Raw genomic sequence first — 20,056 nt, 5'->3', positions numbered from 1 at the left:
GCACACCAGTTCGTCGGTCGTCTGCACTCTCAGTGAAAAACTGCCAGACCTTTGAGCACCTCGGCCTCTGCAGGGTGGCATGGCGCGAGGGGGCGCTTTGGGAAACAGTTGGTGGATTATTCGGTCTGGCCCTGCCTCTACCCCTGGCCACCGCACTGCCTCTTCAAACCTGCCCTGCTGCTGCACTTGCCTCCCCCTCTGAAGACCTGTCCTCAGTAGGCTTAGCAAACCAGGTGGGGTCAGTCACCTCATCGTCCAGCTGCTCTTCCTCCGAATCCTCTGTGCGCTCCTCCCTCGTACTTACTCCAATTACTACTACCTGAGTGATAGACAACTGTGTCTCATCGTCATCGTCCTCCTCACCCACTGAAAGCTCTTGAGACAGTTGCCGGAAGTCCCCAGTCTCCTCACCCGGATCCCGGGAACTTTCCAAAGGTTGGGCATCGGTCATGAGAAACTCCTCAGGTGATAGAGGATCCATTTTTTCCCACTCAAGGCCGGGCCCCGAGAACAGTTCCTGGGAGCCTGCCTGCTCTTCTGAATGTGTCATTTACTGGGAGTGAGGAGGCTGGGAGAAGGGAGGAGCAGCAGCGAGAGGATTCAGGGATGCAACAGTGGACGGCGTAGAAGACTGGATGGTGACGGTGGATAGTTTGCTGGATGCACTTTCTGCCATCCACGACAGGACCTGCTCACACTGCTCAGTTTCTAATAAAGGTCTACCGCGTGGACCCATTAATTGTGAGATGAATCTGGGGACCCCAGAAACTTGCCTCTCTCCTAATCCCGCAGCAGTCGGCTGCGATACACCTGGACCAGGAGCTCGGCCTGTGCCCACACCCTGACTTGGGCCTCCGCGTCCTCGCCCGCATCCTCTAGTCCTACCCCTACCCCTCAGCATGGTGTATTACGAGTAGAGCAGAAACAGAACGCTGTAATGAAATGTGCCGCTTATTGGCCTGTGGTTGGAGGCTGACTTCACTTACGGAACGCACAGCAGAGCCAGGAAACAATTATGCGCAAGCCTGTAGGCAGACCTAGGTGCGTATGACTGAGCTACTGGAATTCACAGGGCAGAACCAGTCAAGTGGCCAAAGGCCAGTGGTAGGCCTTAAGTATTTTGCTTCAATTTTTTAAAATGGTGAGGTGAAAAACCAGACAGACACCGTATGCAGCGTATATATGTCTACTCTTTCCCTCTGGCGGGATGACGGCGATCATGTAACGGACACAGCAGAGCCAGGAAACAATTATGCGCAAGCCTGTAGTCAGACCTAGGTGCATATGACTGAGCTACTGGAATTCACAGCGCAGAACCAGTCAAGTGGCCAAAGGCCAGTGGTAGGCCTTAAGTATTTTGCTTCAATTTTTTAAAATGGTGAAGTGAAAAACCAGACAGACACCGTATGCAGTGTATATATGTATACTCTTTCCCTCTGGCGGGATGACGGCGATCATGTAACGGACACAGCAGAGCCAGGAAACAATTATGCGCAAGCCTGCTGTAACGCTTAGCTGGGTAATAATGAGCGACTACTACCCCCAGCAGACACGCAGTAAACCGTACACGGTCACAGGCTTGGCTGGGTAATAATGAGCGACTACTACCCCCAGCAGACATGCAGTAAACTGTACATGGTCACAGGCTTGGCTGGGTAATAATGAGCGACTACTACCCCCAGCAGACACGCAGTAAACTGAAGACGGTCACAGGCAGCCCAAATATAGTATTTTTTTTCCAATTTTTGGGAAAAAGCCCACTGCCTATATAGCCTGTATATGGATTTACCTGTTGGAGGATGACTGTGGTTATTGAAAGCACAGTGCAGCCAGAAAAAATTATGCGCAAGGCTGGGTATTAATGAGCGACTACTACCCCCAGCAGACACACAGTAAACTGTAGATGGTCACAGGCTTAGCTGGGTAATAATGAGCGACTACTACCCCCAGCACGCAGTAAACTGAAGACGGTCACAGCAGCCCAAATATAGTATTTTTTTCCAATTTTTGGGAAAAAGCCCACTGCCTATATAGCCTGTATATGGATTTTCCTGTTGGAGGATGACTGTGGTTATTGAAAGCACAGTGCAGCCAGAAAAAATTATGCGCAAGGCTTCAGTAACACCTAGCTGGGTAATAAGTGAGCGACTACTACCCCCAGCAGACACGCAGTAAACTGAACACGGTCACAGGCAGCCCAAAGATTTATTTTCCAATTTTTTTGAAAAAGCCCACTGCCTATATAGCCAGTATACCTCTTTCCCTGTACCACTGTCCCTGCCTCACCAGTACTGCCCCTATACTCAGTAAAATGACTGCAGACTGAGGACGCTATGGTCTGCACGCCCGATATACAAAAAAAAAAAAATGTGCAAAACTGCTAAAAGCAGCCACAACAGTACTGCACACAGTCAGATGTGGCCCTAAGAAGGACTGTTGGGGTTCTTGAAGACGAAGATAACAGCCTAACACTCTCCCTATAGCAGCTACAGCAAGACGGCACTTTCCCTAATGTCTCTCAGCGTGCATCTGTGGCGAGCCACGGCCGGCCCCAGTTTATATACTCGGGTGTCACCTGATCTCCCCAGCCACTCACTGCAGGGGGGTGGGATAGGCCTGGAACTTCACAGGAGGAAGTTGTAATGCCTTCCATGTGTTTTTATTGGCCAGAAAACGGCGCAAACTTTTCTGGGAAGAAAATGGAAGTGACTCAAACACCGCGTGGTGCTCGTCTCGAGTAACGAGCATCTCGAGTACCCTAATGCTCGAACGAGCATCAAGCTCGGACAAGTACGCTCGCTCATCTCTATTGCTAGTCCTTGCTATTTCCAATCCTCAATCTGCGCCTGTCAAGTTGTTGATTGCTATACTCCAGAGCCAGTGAATTGCTAAACTTTGACAATGCTGTCTGAACAGTCTTTGAAACGTTATAGTGAAGGTTTCCTTATATTACATAATCTGCTTTACATGGGGGAATGAAAAGATATGTAGAAAAAGGTTTAATAAAGTTTTTTAAAATATAAAAAAAAAATATTAAGCAGTTAAAAAAAATCTGTCTTTTTTGGGTTGCTCATCTATCCAAAAAAAAAAAGAAAGAAATTAATAAAAAGTTATCAAAAAGATGTATGTATGTCCAAATGGTATCAACAAAAAAAACTTGCCCCACAATAAATGAGCCTTTACACAGCCAAATTAGCAAAAAGAAAGGTGGTTTCAAGTCACAAAGCCATAGAAGAATTTGGGAATATAAATTTATAACAACTTTTGACATGCTGAATTATTGGCGCACTTTTATAGGTGAATGGCAGGTATAAGACTTCTATAACACAGATAAGACTGCTGGCCTGGTGACCCTCCCCCCTCCCCCCACCACCCAACAGTAATTCAGGGACCATAAAACTTTCACTTCCTTATCAGTGCCTAGCTAAAAATGTTGCAGTATTCCTTTTAAGTGCAAACCAATCACATCCTTGTCTGTGCCTTGTCATAAGTATGCGTGTCCTAAGTGTGTATAAATATGCATGCCTCTTCGGATCTATTCTGAAAAAGAACCTGAGAGGTTCGCAAGCTCACTATAACATCAAGTATTTTTGTTAGCCATTAAAAGGTATCAAATCTACAAGATTACGTGGTTTCTCTTGCTGGGAACAAGCAAAAAGAAAAATTATGGGTTTCAGGATATGGCAATAGAAAGCAATTTTTGTTAAAAAAAAAAAAAAAGAAGTTTCTTCACATTTTAAAAGCAGTAAAATATAAGAAAAAAACTTTATAAATTTAGTATTTCCGTAATCGTATTGATCTGCTGAATAACATGCATGTCGTTTTCTTTGCACAGTGAGCACTGTGTAAAAACTAAAAACCCCCAAAATGTTCCAACTACGTTTTTTTCTCACTTCATCTTTCTTAAGAATTTTCAAAACAGGACAGAACTGTTTTGGTGGTACAAGGGACCCCTACACAATAAGGTGGTTTGGTTTTAATGTTGTAGTTGATCCGTGTACATTTCTTAATAAGTTGGATACAATCCCTTTAGCCTACATGTATAGTTTTACTTTGTGCAAAGAAACCTATGAGATCACAATGAAGCATACAGTGTTATGTGAACAATGGCTTGCTCTTCTTCATTAATTCAAACCTAAGTAGCCTGGCAAAAGATATTCTTAGGGCTCATGTCCACGGGCAAAATATGATTTAAGATCCGCAGCGGATCTCCCGCATGCGGATCCGCATCCCATAGGGATGCATTGACCACCCGCGGGTAGATAAATACCCGCGGATGGTCAATAAAAGGGATTTAAAAAAAAATGGAGCATGAAAAAATCTGGACCATGCTCCATTTTCGTGCGGGTCTCCCGCGGGGACGGCTCCCGCGGGCTTCTATTGAAGCCTATGGAAGCCGTCCGGATCCGCGGGAGACCTAAAATAGGAATTTAAAAGTATTTACCCATCCGGAGCGGACCGGGAAGGTCTTCTCTTCCTCACGGCCGCATCTTTCTTGCTTCGGCTCGGCGGATGTGCCCGGCGCATGCGCGCGGCACGTCGACGACGTGCCGGCGACGTGCCGCCGGCGTGACGAATTCATCCGCCGGCCGAAAATGAAGATCCGGCCGTGAGGAACAGCTGACCTTCCCCGCCCGCGCCGGATAGGTAAATGCTTTTAAATTCTTATTTTCGGCGCTCATGTCCGCGGGGCAGGAGGGACCCGCTGCAGATTCTACATGGAGAATCTGCAGCGGATCTTATTTTTCCCGTGGACATGAGGCCTTAGGATTTTTGTTTTTACAGCAATCACGTGTTATACATATTGCACTAAAATGTTTCTATATTACCAAATTATTTCTGTGCACTCTTCAAAAGATATATTGCTTTTATTACTCCACTCTTGGTTGGTTAGTTCTTAAAGAGAAGAAGTACACTTTTTGTCAAAAGAATCCCACACCAAGAAGAAGTTGCCGTTTCGCTGCAAAACTCATCCTGCAGTTCCATCTCAAGCAGAGGCCCTAAAAATGGTTCCCCCCTTGGCCTATAAAAGGCTCTCGGAGGCTCCTTGTGTGTAGTGACTTCCTCTTCCACTTGTGTAGAGCTTGTTGACCACTAGACGCAATCAAAGAAATTTCGCCCAGTTAACAGAGTGTGAGAGGGGGTGCATTATTGGGATGTGAGAAGCTGAATGGTTGTATCTACATTCTAACCAGACTGTTAGAGGAGTTGTTGGGACCAGTGGATGCATGAGGACATGCGCACCATGCGACCGGGCTCAGAACGCCCTTCACAGACCACCACTATGAATACATCATAAGGCGCAGCTAGTAACGATTTCACAATTCTGTTGAAAATCTGACCACCTGTTTGCTATTGTCTGGTTCCTGTAGCCCTCCTGGTCTTCGACCCTGCTAGGTTCTACACTCTGATATTTTGATTACCCTTTGGCACTGATGTTCTTTCTGACTTCCTTTTATTGGCTTGTTTGACATTGTCCTTTGTTTGCTCCACCAATTCCCTGGGAATGCAAATTACAGGCTAAATCCCTTAACAAGAGGGGTTTAAAGGGTGAAGTCTTGAGGTCCCCAGGAGCTGCTAGCCAGAGTAGCCATACCAACGAAAAACCTGATTGTGGACACACTGGCTGTTCCTTTATTGACAGTAATGCCACACTTTTCGATGACTTCTAAATTCCAACATTTTTGGATCCATGCTCATGGAAATATTCAGCAACTTATTGGCCCATTGTATAATTTCTGTCTAATACTGCTAAACGCTGCCCATCATACACATGATCAACTTGCTCCAAGATGTAGTCCTGTTGGCACTATGTTTCTATACTGGGATGAAAAACTTCCAGTGTGAAATCACATGAGGCCATGTGGGGTTTTATGTGACATCATTCATTAGCTATATATGGTGCTCCCTTCCTTTGCCCACTGTTTGCCTGCCTGGTATAGATCAGTGTAACCCCTGCTCAGACTTCCTTGAGATTTTGTTCCCAATGGTCCATTTACACAGGACGAGCTTATCTGCCCCTGGATGATAAGCTATACGTTTGTGATATATACCGTTTTAATTATTAGGGGTCCTTCACATTGGCGTCGCTATTTTCAGCCGCTGGTGTCACCAACACATCGTGGCCAAAAATCACATTAAACGGGAGGCAGTCACAACCAAGTGGCGGCTGCATCTCCTGTTTTAACACGTATTCAGACAGCCAGGCTGTGACGTGTATATGTCACAGACTGGAATACCGATGGGAAGGGGGAGAGAGTTTAGCTCTGCTAAACTCCCTTCCCCTTCCCTCCTCTTGCTGGAGGGGGCGGGAGCTTAGCAGAGCTAGTGTACTAATCTCCTGCCCAGTCCCGCCCCCTACCTTTGCTGGCAGTCGGCAATGGGTGGAGATGGGGAGGGAACTTAGCAGAGCAGGTGTTAAACTCCCTCCCACCTTCCTTTTCCATCAGTTCTCATATGCTCCCATAGGAGTCTATGGGACTGATCGGCGTATTCCAGAAAAAGATAGGTCCAGACCTATCTTTTCCAGTCAATTGGAATGCTCGCAATGGGCGCTATCTTTTCCGGCCAGCCAATTTTACTGACCTAAAAAAAAAAAAAGCGCCCATCTGAACAAGTGCATTGGAATCGAATGCTTCAGATGGTTGCGATTTTCGACCCGCGTTTTATCGCAGCAAAATAGCCGCGATAAAACGCTTGTGTGAAGGAGCCCTTAACTTGTGTAATGTTCTCCAATACCCTGTATTTCATAAAATAGACGCATGTTGAGGTTCTGAGAACTGCATTTTTCAACAGCAAAAATTAAAAGTAATTGCTTTGAGGAATACTAAATTCTTCTGACAGGGTAGAACAGTCTTTCAATCCATCAAAAATGTGCTTATAGGGGTTGTCTGGTTGCCAGATGGTTTTTTAAGTATAGCCTCAGATGAGTTAAAATAACAAAACCAGCCATACTTACCCATCCTCTGCTCTGGCGAACCAGCGCTGTAGCCCTGAGGTCCTCGCGGTCTTTACTGTGTAAAGGCTACCACCTGACCTCCGCAGCCAATCACAGGGATTAAGTTGACTAATTTTCACTAAACCGTATTGTTAAAAATTAGACCTTAGCTCACTATTCTAATTTCTGCAATCTAACTGATACTTTGCCAAAATGGTTAACTGAAAGCAGTGTAATCAATATCCTAAATAAATACCAAATGGGTCTTCAATAGCAAAATGGCATGACATACTCTACTAGAGCAGACATTGTTTTTCAATCACTGATAACAATCTCCAGATGTACACAGCAAGGTGTCCTCAGAATCTCCAGGATTAGCCATGATGCCGTTTTTCAGACACGTGAAAGTGTTTCGATGCTTCAGGAAAAGATAACAAAGGTTTGTTGTCCCAAAGGGTTTCCAGCGACTGTTACACAACTGGACGGGTAGTCATCTGCCCTGCGTTGTGATTCAGATGTTCGGAGAACTATCTACTTGTGTATTAAATAGGTGTCCCTGTGAAGTGCTGCGTGCATTTACCTGTACTGGGATACCGATTTAATTCTATAGGATTCCCATATTTAAAGACGCTATCTTTTTTTCATTTTCATTTTTTCCTCCTTGCTTTCCAAAAATCATAACTCCTTTAATAATTCATCAACATAGCTGTCTCATATTTCTCAATGGTTCTATTTAATGTACCTTATAATGTATAGAAAAATTTTGTGGAGTGTGATGGAAAAAAGCAAAATTTAGCTATCTTTGGGGGTCCTTGTTTTAAGGCCTCTTTCACACGGGAGCTGTTCACCCGCATGCAAGATGCGCATAGAAAGTGCTTTTATAGGAACCAATGGGTTCCTATAGCAGAGTTCAGATGAACGCTTGTTAGACGCGCTAAATTAGCACATTGAACAAAGATAGGGCATGCAAGTGCAAACTCGCATGTCCACTTCGAGGTGCACACATAGGACCTGTCCTATATGTGCTGCGTGCTTTCCATACACTCCTATGGGAGGTGGAAGCATGCAGCCCGCTCCTCGGATCGTGTGTACAGGCTACTTCTCAGGGCTAGAAATAGCCTGTTACGCGATCTTTAGAGCAGTGTAGCCGCAAGCTATGCGCGCGGCTACACTGCGGGCGGACAGTGCCCATGTGGAAGAGCCCTTATGGTGCACACACTGCAGTACAAATAACATGATATCTTTATTCTATGGGTCAGTGTGATTATGCCAATAACAAATATATATACTTTTTAGTTCCCGTACATATAATTGTGTGAGGACTCCTGTACTTTTTATTGGTGCCATGTTTGAGTATATACGACTTTTTGATCCCTTTTTAGTAAATTTTCTCTTGGAGATTGGGTGAACAATTCTAGTGTTATGATTTTTTTTCCCCGGACGTCGTCCACTATCCAGGATAAGCAATGCATTACTTTGATTACTCTGATTGGACGGTCACAGGAATGCTGATACCAAACATGATTTTGATTGTTCGTTTGTTTTGATTTTTATTAGGCTTTTTTTTAACTTTTAATACCTTTTATTTTTTTCTAATAATTAATATAACTTTTTTAAACTTATTTTACATTTTTTTAGTCCTCCTAGGGGGCTTCAAATTGCAATTGTTTGATCACTCCTGCAGTATACTGTGATACTATAGTATTACAATCTGACAAGCAGCTGACCAATGGGCTAACAGGGGGATCTCCCTGTGATCACGGCTATAGCCAGTGGGTGTCAGCTGTGAGAAACAGAGAGCACCCGCATTGTATGGAGCGGGAACGGCTCCCGCATCCCCCTCCACACAAACACCGAACTCACAGAATGTAAATTTATGTCCTGTTTCATCAAGGGTTTAAATCAATGTGTGTTTAAAAAGGAAGACTTTTGTTATTGATTTTCATTAAGGCTGGGTTCACACAGGGCGGATTTGCCGCAGAAATTTTGTCCGGAATTTCGCTGTGGCGAGTTCGCCTGCGGCCGCTAATCTCAGGCTTAGCCAGCCATGTGGACGAGATTTGTCAAAACTGTTGTCCACACGGGACGGCAAAGCCGGCAGAACCCAACGCAGTGGCGCGGATTTCCCCGCCGCAGCATGTCAATTTATTAATTTTTTTCCGTTGTGGCTATGCTCTTCTCTATGGGAGTGCCAGCCGCAACAAAAAAAGTTTCGGCCAAGCCGCTCCAAAACCCGCGGCTAAGTGCTGCAGGTTTAAAAGCAGTGATTACCAAGCGGAAATCTCTTGTTTTTTCGCTGCAGCCAAACCGCGAGATTTCCAGCGTGATTCCGCCCTGTGGGAACCCAGCCTAAGGGCTTCTACCCACTAGCGATATTTTTTCTTGCGATGCGAGAGCGAAGATTATGAAACCAATGATTTTCAATGCTTTCATACTCATTTGCGTTTTTGTTTCTTAAATCTCGCAATGCACAGAAAAAATTAGCGATATCGCTCAGTGTTTTCAATGGGGCCGTCGGCAGCAGCGCCAGCCCCAGTGAAAACATAGGGAGTACATTGCAGACCTCTGCCACAGCTATGGTGGAGGATTCCTTCATCCCGGGGTGAAGGAATCCTCTGCCACAGCTGTGGCAGAAGTCCATGATGCTATCCCATTTCTTTCAATGGTGTCAGCACTGCTGCGGCCCCATTGAAACCAGTGGGTTTGCAGTCAACCCCCGCAGCGAAGATTTTCAAGGAAGGGCTTAAAATATAAGCCCTTCCTTAAAAATCATCCCTAGCTGAAATGCGCGGATGAAGGAATCCTCTGCCATAGCTGTCACAGCTTTGGAAGACGTCCACGATGTCCTCCCTATATTTTCAACGTGCCTGGCGCTGCTGCTGCTGGCCCCATTGAAAACAATCCGCAATATCGCTGCAGTATTGCAGCGTTTTCTTTGCGCTGGCGAGGCACTTGATCTCGCATCGCTTGAGGAAAAAACGCTTTTGCTTGCATTTTATTTCAAGGCACTTCAGACTAGAGGACTGAAATCTTAGCAAATTCTGTCAGTCAATGTAAATGGACAGCTGATTCACCCAGCCTGCTGCCCTCCTGTCAATGTGCATTCATTGCCTTTCCATTGAGCTATTACTATGGGCTGAGAAAGCTACTATTACAGAGGGAATGTAATTGTCCAGGTGAATTTTCTGCTCTTATCAGCAATGAGGGGAAACTGACCAGCAACTACTGAAAGAGAGGATAAGATTGGCACAAATAGCTGTGTGGTATTGAGTGGGGAGGAGGGGGGAGGGGGAGCTACGCTTTTATACATTCATGAAAGATACCAGCTGATCAGTGCTGGGAATGCTCCACAGTCAGAAACTTGAATATAGGAGAGCCTGCAAAACAGCATGAGGCTTTCTAAATGCATGAGAAGGAAAACTCAATGCAAAAAAACTGATAAATGCATCATTTATTTCTGCAAGTAAAATATATGTGTATTGATTTTCATGTGCAAATGGTTCCACAGCCTTTAAATGCTTTCTGACAAAAAATTTAAAGGGGTTATCTAGGCTCTAAATGCTAACAGAAACATATATCTCTAGTACTTAAAAAAAGTACAGCTGTGCTCAGGAGCAGGGAAGGTCCATGTCAATGGCTTGTTCTTTTCCCAAAGGTTTTATATGAATTGACAAGGTCAGGGCTGGATTATGATCTGAGCCTTTGGAACTCTAGCTTCAGGCTCAACTTTTGTATTTCAGAGTTTAGCTGTGATTTGTGCAGAACTACAGCAAAATCGCCACGAATTTACAGCAATTTTTACAAAACCATTCTAATTATGATTTTTTTATATATATATATAAAATGCAGAAAAAGGAGCATTTTTAGTGTGAGCTTGTGCAAATCACTGCAAAACCATGACTAGAATGGGATGGAGGAGACGGAATGTCCTCAGATGTCTCTGCCGTATCCATGTCCTGCCCTTTGGCTGCTGATTCTCTTTTGCACTCTTTCACGGCTGAAGCAGGACTGGGAATAAATGGCCTCTGCTGTATAGTGGACCCACGATAGTTGTGCATGTATACAATATTTGTGTATTTACATACATATGTTATACATGTGTATATATAATACTAGCTGATATAACCGGCTTCGCCCGAGTTAATTTGGTACTGTGTTTATCTGGTGTTCACACGGAAAACCGGAAAAAATATATGTTCACCATTTTGCATGGTTCTATGCGTTACCAGGAAACACCACGTGGAGGTAACCATGCGACGTTTCCTTTATATAAAAGGATCACAGAAAAATGGCCGTTACTTACTGAGTAGGCCTCATGTTCACGGGGAAAATCAGGCTAGCTACGGATCCTCCATGGAGAATCCGTAACGGGTCCCTCCTGCCCCGCGGACATGAGGGCTGAAAATAAGAATAAACGTACCCGCAGGGGTCCGTGCGTGTCTTCTCTTCTTCGCGGCCGGATCTTCTTTCTTCGGCCGGCGGATGTGCTCGGCACGTCGGCGTGCCGCGCATGCGCCGGGCACATCTGCCGGGCCGAAGAAAGAAGATCCGGCCGCGAAGAAGGGAAGATCTGCACGGTCCGCTGCGGGGAAATTTATTCTTATTTTCGGTCTCGGGAGACCCGCACGAAAATGGAGCATGTCCATTTTTTTTCATGCTCCAGATTTTTTTAAATTCACTTTTATTGACCATCCGCGGGTATTTATCTACCCGCGGGTGGTCAATTCATCCCTATGGGGTGCAGATCCGCGTGCGGGTGAAGAGTTAAAATCCGCTGCGGATTTTAATTCTTCTTTTCCCCGTGGACATGAGGAGGCCTAAGATAATAAATGCAAGCATTCACCCCCCTCATAATCAAGAGGCAGTGTGAGTGGTTGTCTTATCGGTGTCCTGCACAGGTGTTATTTGCTCCTCCATTTGGTAGTCAGCAACCTGCATGGAGAGAGGATGCATCTATATGTAAGTAAGTAACGGCCATTTTTCTGTGATTTTTAAAAAAATTTTTATTTCCCCTTCTGTGATGCATTTATATTAGTGTAGGGACCCACTACAACGCAAGGAACCGTGAAGTGGTTAGTGGGCTCATGTATCTTGGCCAACATCCAACCAATGCCTTGCATTTATTATCTATCATTCACATACAGTGTGGCATTGAGACTCCAGGGGGAGCCCAGGGTGGCAGTACCAATGTGGTTCACTGATGGATATGCAGGGCAACTCGCCAAATTATCATGGCGTCATTAATAGGTTGCTGGTCTGCATGGTGAACTACATATATCAGAATGGTCTGGCACCCTGTATCCACTATGTGTGGGAGTGAACGCCAAGCATCCACCCCCCTCATTATCAAGAGGCAGTGTGAGTGGTTGTCTTATCGGTGTCCTGCACAGATATTATTTGCTCCTCCATTTGATAGTCAGCAACCTGCATGGTGAGAGGAGGATGCATCTATATGCACTTCTTACTCAGTCAGTAATGGCCATTTTTCTGTGATTGTTTTTAATTTTTTATTTCCCCTTCTGTAATGCCTTTATATAAAATGACATCAGGAAGTGAGAGAATTAGATTACTTACATAAAATGTGGACGCTAATTATTTTGCGCTTAGAATTGAATAATTGAGTTGGGACCCATTAGCTTTTCCTATTTATGACATAATCAATGCTCGTGCCAAATTTCAAGTTTCTATAACATCAGGAAGTGAGAGAATTAGATTCCGTACGTACAATTTGGACGCTAATTCTTTTGCACTTAGAATTAAATAATCGAGTTGGGACCCATGAACTTTTCCTATTTATGACATAATCAATACTCTTGCCAAATTTCAAATTTCTGTGACATCAGGAAGTGAGAGAATTAGATTCCGTACATAAAATTTGGACGCAAATTTTTTTGTGCTTAGAATTGAATAATCGAGTTGGGGCCCCTTAACTTTTCCTATTTTGGACATAATCTATGCTTGTGCCAAATTTCATGTTTCTACGACATCGGGAAGTTGTAGAATTAGTGGCGAGTCAGTGAGTGAGTCACTGAGTCAGTGAGTCAGTGAGGGCTTTCGTCTTTATATATATATAGATGTGTATGTCTTATTCCCTACCCCCCCCCCGTGCCATAACACTGGGTAATTCTCGTAGTCCCCTCGACAATCCAAGCACTTTTGAATGCAAGTCTACATATAGGCAAAGACATCTGCTAATGAGACAACAGTAATGGTAGCAAGGGCCTACTGTACCGTGTTTTGGGGGGCGTCAACCATAATTTTTCATGCTTCTCTAAATACACTGGAAGCAACTCGTGGACAACGGACACACAATACGGGTGCAGTTTCACTTTTTACCAGCTTTTTGACATATGGAATAATGAATGGTTTTTGGGGCGGTGCAAGGAATCGATCCTTCACACCCTGCACCAGGGAATTAGATGTTTTCTGGTCTCCTACATGTTGAGTCAAAACACCTCGAATGATCTCAAAATTCTTCAGCAATTTCTGAATACAGGACTTTGTCGGTCCACTTCCTTCACCATACTTATGCCGAAATGTCCTTTGACATTGTTTAAATGAGCCCATTTGCCAGTATTTACAAATAAAGACAACTATTGCGGCACATTGACTTAAATGCCTGTTTGTCAAACGCATTTGGACATCATGAGTACAGTCCATTTCGTGGAGAGGTGTGATGGTATGACAGACCAAAGGGGGAGATGAATGAAACCAATTAAAACAAAACAGGCCTTTGTTGTCTTCAGCAACCAATCACAGCACAGCTTTCATTCCTCATAGAGCTCTTGAAAAATGAAAGCTGCTCTATGATTGGTTACTGTGGGCATTAAAAACAGTTTTCATAAATCTGATCAACAATCTTCATTCCTGTCAATTCTCATAGGGAACCATATAAGAAGCTATTAAAATATCACATTAAAAAGTTATTGAAGAATGTTTGGATGCAGCAATGTGTCTGGGTGGGGGGGCATTATTAATTTTGAGATTTGATTAGGGGGTAAGAATTATTTTCAGTGGTTTGTCTGAGGCTCATTATATCTGAAGTATGATACTTTGGGGGAATTGGGCTGTACTGTAGGTTTAGTAATTGGAAGCACATGGGACATACATGGTGTAAAAGTGCTACAATATACCCGAAATCCACACATTTCAGTTAAAACTTCAAAGTGTTTATTGCAGTCAAAATTAAAAAGATAAGCAAATGCCCCGCTCAGTCCTGCTTAGTTGTCTACTGCCAGCATAGACATAGATATCTCCCTGACTAGTAAGGTGGATTAATGTGCTGGAGAAAGAAGCAAGGTATAGCAGGACCAGCCAGGTAGTTAGTCATGTTCTTATAGAGCAAGATTCAGGTAAGAGGTAAGTCAGCTATGCACTTCAAGCTATAGATTGTCAATCACAAAGCCTACACTATGATGCCATTATCTTTCTGTAGAGTTAGTGGTGGGTCTTGAGTTAGTTGGGGGGCACAATAAATTAAGCGCTTCATACCCTCGATACCCTTAATCTGGCCCTGGCCAGGGTCATACTATTAGGCCTCATTCACACGAGTGTTTTTATGCTAATTTAGCACAATGAAAAACATCGGAACCATGTGAAGTATTAGACCTCATGTCCACGGGCACACACGGATTCCCCGTGCAGAATCCCGCAGCGGATTCCACCCGGCCCGCAGACATGAGGCTAAAAAATACATTTTACTGACCTGTCCGGACGCTGGGGGCTCTCCTACGTCATGGACAAATCTTCCTTCTTCTGCACGGCAGATGTGCCCGGAACGCCAGCGACGTGCTGCACGCATGCACCGTGTCTTCTTTTATTATTTTTTTAAACTCCTGCATTCCTGTGGTTCGCGGCATGTGCAGCGGATCTGGACGGCTTCAATGGAAGCCTGCAGAAGCCGTCTGTGTAAGAAAAACCACAGAAAATGCAGAATGCTGTGTTTTTTCCCACATGTGCAATCGGCACGCCAGGAAAAAAGATGACATCCACAGGTATTTAAATAACTGCGGATAACCAATGGCAGTCTATAGGCATATTGAACTGCGGGTCATCCACAAGGGAGAACCACGGGGATTTCTACAATTCAATTATGCCCATGGACATGAGGCCTTAGAGTTCAATGCATTCATTCACATGGGCAATTAATAGCCACGTAAAAACATTCAGCCGGTGAAGATAGGACATTGGTGTAAAATATGCTGGTTGATGTTTTGACGTGGCCTGAAAAGATAGGTCTTGCCCTATCTTTCGGCTGCGATCACCCGGCAGCTCCCATAGGCTTCTATGGGAGCTGTCAGCAATGGGAGGGGGGGGGGGGGAGTTTAGCAGCGGCTAGCGCTGCTAAACTATGTCAGCTGGCTCTATTAAGCCAGTTGAAGTATTTATGCCGGCCATAGTAATTCCGAGTAGCGGCGTATATACGCTGCACCCGGCCATGTGAATGGACGAGAAAAGGCGAGATTTAGCTGCAACTTGGTCATGGCTTTCTGTCGTTAATGCGATTTTTGGCCACAATGCGGGCGGGTTAAAATAGCAATACTCATCTGAATGAGGCCTTACACGGGCTAATGGACGTCATTGTTGATTCTTTTTGGGAAAAGGTGTGCAAGGGACATGGCCTGATGCTTCCTCTTTAGAGCAACAGTGCATGTGATGATATCATGGAGTGATAGTGTCATAGTGGGCAATGTCAGTGGCTTTAAGGTCTCATGCCCACGGCCGAGTCAGATTCCGCCTGCGAGATATCGCAGCGGAATTAGACCCGGCACCTCCTAGAGACCCTATAATCACCTGCCTGGATCCGCCACTAGTGTCTTGTCCGGCGAGCCGGCATGCATGCGCAGTGCATCGCATGACGCGCTGGCACTGGGTGGTGATGCGAATTCTCGCGGTACTTCCACTGTGCTCACACCGGAAGTATCGCAGGACGGACGGCTTCTATTGACTGCAATAGCAGCCGTCCGTGTGTTTTTCCACACTTAATAGAACATGCTGCGATTTCACCACTGCGAGCAGAAAAATCGCCGTTGATTTTCGCTCGTGCTCATGGGAGAATTAGTCAACACAGCATGTCTACAGATGGACATTGCTGCGGAATTCGCCGCAGGTGTCTGTCCACAATCTCTGCAGCGATAATTCGTCTGTGGGCATTGGGCCTAAAGCTTCAAAACAGTCATCACGTGTGATAACATCATGCAGGACTGTCAAAATGACGACCAGCCTACAAATTGTGGTAGTAGAAATTAACCTAGTACCAAAACCGGTTGTGCGCTCCTGGTCTGGATGCACTTACCGTAGGGGCAAATGTTTACATGTGCACCGATATTCATATACAGAAAGTACAGAAACATGCAAAAGAGGTAATTAGTGAATAATGACAAATGTGTCCCATCGTCACCATCATTAGTACAAAGTATATTGTAAATGAAGCGTTCGACCAGTCCTTTTACAGCCAAAGAAAAGTAGTCAAAACACTGATTTTATGAGGGAATTTCCAAAAACTGGAGAGTGGGTGTACAGTCACATATAAGTGAAAACAATAGGCGCTTTGATGCACTTTAGTAAATGAACCATTATATAGAATTACATTTTTATTACTTCCTTTACTTTGGTGCCCAATTCATAAAACAGTAATAATAACCAGAATAAAGAAACGTTGTAATTACCTGTGAGGAGAGGAGGTTGCAGTCGATGTGCATTCCTTTGCCAGTTTTAGTTCTCTGCAGTAAACCCGCCATAATGGCTCCATGGGCGTATAGTCCCGTTGCAAGGTCAGTCATAGCCACGCCAGGACGGACGGGATCTCCATCCTGAAAACCCAAATTAACTTTATTACGTTGTACAGTTATAAAACGAACTTAAAAGGAAATGTTTTCTATCATTAGCGGTGTCTATTACACTCCAGCTACTCCCCACCACATTGGTTTTTGTAATTTGTGCCTATTTTCTAATTATATAATTAGTTTATTCCATGCGTGATTATGGGGGCAGCGATCCTGCCAAGACTCTGGCTCTGGGAACAGCAGACTTGCCACACAACATAAGCACAGGAAATTTGACTTGTAGGGCAGAGTGGAAAACCCCCTTTTAAGGGTTCATTATCCAGGAGTGGTACGAAGTGCATAACAAAGACCAGCAAATTAAGTTACAAACACTCACTTCATCAGATCTGTCTGAACTTGACAATTCTCAAGCAATACAGCGGCGCTTGAGGCAGTTTCACACGGGGGACAAAATCGCACGATTTTCTCGCAATACGACAGTGCTACAAATCGCATGTATGTGAAGCCCATGCTTTCAAATGGGTTCCTTCACATTAGCAATGTTTTGTAGCCCATGTTTCCCCATTGAGCCTTCCTTTGTGTTGCATCGCACGAAAACGCGGTTTTCCTGCGATGCAATGCAATGTTTACAGTAGGAAGTCCTACTGTTTAAGCCCTAAAATAAGCCCTAGCTGCAGGTAAAAAAAAACTGAATAAATCACCTAACAGGCGCTGTCTGATTCGCCGCACGTCTCCTCTGGAGCTCCGGGACTTGTCTGTAGTCTTCAGCCAGTGCTTCCTAGTTTGGAGGAAAAAAACCCGCCTCCAGGAAATGCTGTCTCTGATTGGTTCTTGAGCAGCGGGCCTCAGCCAATCACTGCAGCGCTGGATAAACCAATCCCAGCCATCGCAAGATACTTCAGACAAGTGTGCCGAAGCTGCAGAAGAGAAGTGCAGCGGAGCAGGCTGCGCCTGTTACGTGATGTATTGTTTATTTTTCATACAGAAAGGGCTTATTTTCAGGGTAGGTCTTATATTTCAAGCCCCCCACCGAAACTCCTGGCAAAAGAACGCAACAAAGTTGAACGACATAGAAGCGATACAAAATCGCGATATCGCACAGAACACAGATTTTCTCACGGCGATATCACATTTTCACACAAGTCCTAATAGTAGATAAAGAGAACCAAATCAAAGACAAGAGTCAAAAATATTAGACTTGATCAATTATTTATTCAAGAAAATAATCCAATATCACGTCTGTGCGTAGCAAAAGTATGTGAACTTTTAGGGCTTGTTTACATGTAAAGCGCTGTATAAACATCGCAGCGTTACAATTGCGTATCATCGTGTATGCGCGTGTTTTTGCATGCGTATACCTGCGCATGTTCTGCATATGTACAGTGTATGTTATGCAAAAAAACAATGCAAGCAGGAAAAAAACCCCTGTTTTTTAACTAATTAGCATATTTCCTAGCAACATGTGTGAAAAGGGCAAAGCTTCTATTGCCATGATCAGTTGGCAAAGGAGGCGGGAGGCAGGAGAGAGTACAGCGGGTTTTTAGGCCACACCCAACCGTCTGAATGGCCGAGAAAATGTGTGACTGAGGCGTTAGGATCAGCAGATGATTTGAAGGTGAATTTAGAGTCAAGTGTTTTTAATCAATGGAATGACAATAAGCTGTGAGTGGGTGACCTGTTTTATTTAACCCCTTAAGGACCAGGGCGTTTTGGTCCTAAAGAATCAGATACTTTTTAGGGACTTTACCCATGTGGTGGTTTTACTGCCCTATTTTTTTTCTTCAGCTACCAAAATTATTTTCTGTGGGGGTTTTTTTCCGTCACACATAGGGATATTATTTATATATATTTTTTTCACTGCCTTTATTTACTATGTTTAGCTTTTTGGATGTAAAAAGATTTTAAAAACTGATATTTTTTTTTACATTTATAGTTCTTTATTTTTAAAATTAGTAAATTTACACTAAAGTACAGGAATGGGTTCTTCATTTTGTTTCAGACGTTTTGATGTATAATTTGTATAGTTTTGGATTACAGGGCGCACATGGCGACGGTTTTGGTTGTCGGCAGACAGTCGCTTTCTTTTTAATATATATTTTTTTCATTCTGTAGTTTTATAAACTTATTTTTGTACCATTTCTTTTTACCTCTGGGGGCCATTCACATGGTCTTTAACACCTTGGTCCTTAAGGGGTTAAAGAGGCTCTTTCATCTACTTTTAGCCCTATAAGCTAAACCTATGCACTATAAGTAGGTGACTCGCTGGGTCCAGGAATATATGTTTTAGGGCTATTTCAGAAGACCGTATATCGGCTCGGTTTTCACTCCGTGTCGATATACAGCGTCCTTGTCTGCAGGGGCGGGGGGGGATGATGGAAGAGCCAGGAGCAGGAACTGAGCTCCCGCCCCTTGCCACTATTTGCAAAGGGAAGGGTGGGACGGGGCGGAGTTAAGTGCCAGTACTTAGCTCCGCCCCTGTCTCGCCCCCTCCTATTGCAAATAGTGGAGAGTCGCGGAGAGGGGGCGGGAGCTCATTTCCTGCCCCTGGCTCTTCCATGCTTTGATTGCTCCTGCAGTATGATTAGGATTGCCACCCGGCCGGTAATCCACCGGCCTGGCCGGTATTTTTTCTGCCAGGTCGGTGCCAGTATTTTTTTTCTTACTGGCCCTATCACAGGCCGGTATTTTCAGAGCCTGCACTGCCCTCTAGCGCCGGTTAACTCTCCTCCGGCAGTCCTGATATCAAGAGAAACACAGACCTGCAGAGCAGGCAGCTTCCAGGGCCTCCGATGTTGTCATGTCATGTGATACCCTGTGTGGGAGTAGTCAGGGATCACATGACCATGGGGAGCTAAGTAAATGTAGGACTCTGCAGTGTTCTGTGTTTCTGTGTGTGTTTGGAGCTGAAATTGTGGTGGTCTGGATGGATGGAGTGAGTGAGTGGAGCTGTGTGTGTTGTGTGTGGGGGTCAGAATGGATGTAGTGGAGCTGTGTGTGTGATGTGTAGGGGTCAGCGTGGATGTAGTGGAGCTGTGTGTGTGATGTGTGGGGGTCACCATGGATGTAGCGGAGCTGTGTGTGTGATGTGTGGGGATCAGGATGGATTTAGCGGATCTGTGTGTAATGTGTGGGGATTAGGATGGATGTATCGGAGCTGTGTGTGTGATGATCAGGATGGATGTAGCGGAGCTGTGTATGTGATGTTTAGGGGTCAGCGTGGATGTAGTGGAGCTGTGTGTGTGATGTGTGGGGGTCACCATGGATGCAGCGGAGCTGTGTGTGTGATGTGTGGGGATCAGGATGGATTTAGCGGAGCTGTGTGTGATGTTTGGGG

At 44.7% G+C, this 20,056-nt stretch overlaps 1 protein-coding gene across 4 annotated transcripts in view; it reads right to left on the bottom strand.

The window, feature by feature from the left end:
* The window catches only part of SUGCT (succinyl-CoA:glutarate-CoA transferase), a 992,617-nt gene that overhangs the window by 882,013 nt on the left and 90,548 nt on the right, over positions 1–20,056 (bottom strand). For all 4 annotated transcript variants that reach the window (XM_066584998.1, XM_066585000.1, XM_066585001.1 and 1 more), the window contains exon 8: positions 16,606–16,749. In XM_066584998.1, coding sequence (XP_066441095.1) covers positions 16,606–16,749 — 144 coding nt within the window. The remainder of the gene's footprint in view (positions 1–16,605; positions 16,750–20,056) is intronic.

The sequence above is a fragment of the Eleutherodactylus coqui genome, chromosome 12, assembly GCF_035609145.1.
Source record: "Eleutherodactylus coqui strain aEleCoq1 chromosome 12, aEleCoq1.hap1, whole genome shotgun sequence".
Classification (NCBI taxonomy): domain Eukaryota; kingdom Metazoa; phylum Chordata; class Amphibia; order Anura; family Eleutherodactylidae; genus Eleutherodactylus; species Eleutherodactylus coqui.
This window is presented reverse-complemented; position numbering and strand designations above follow the sequence as displayed.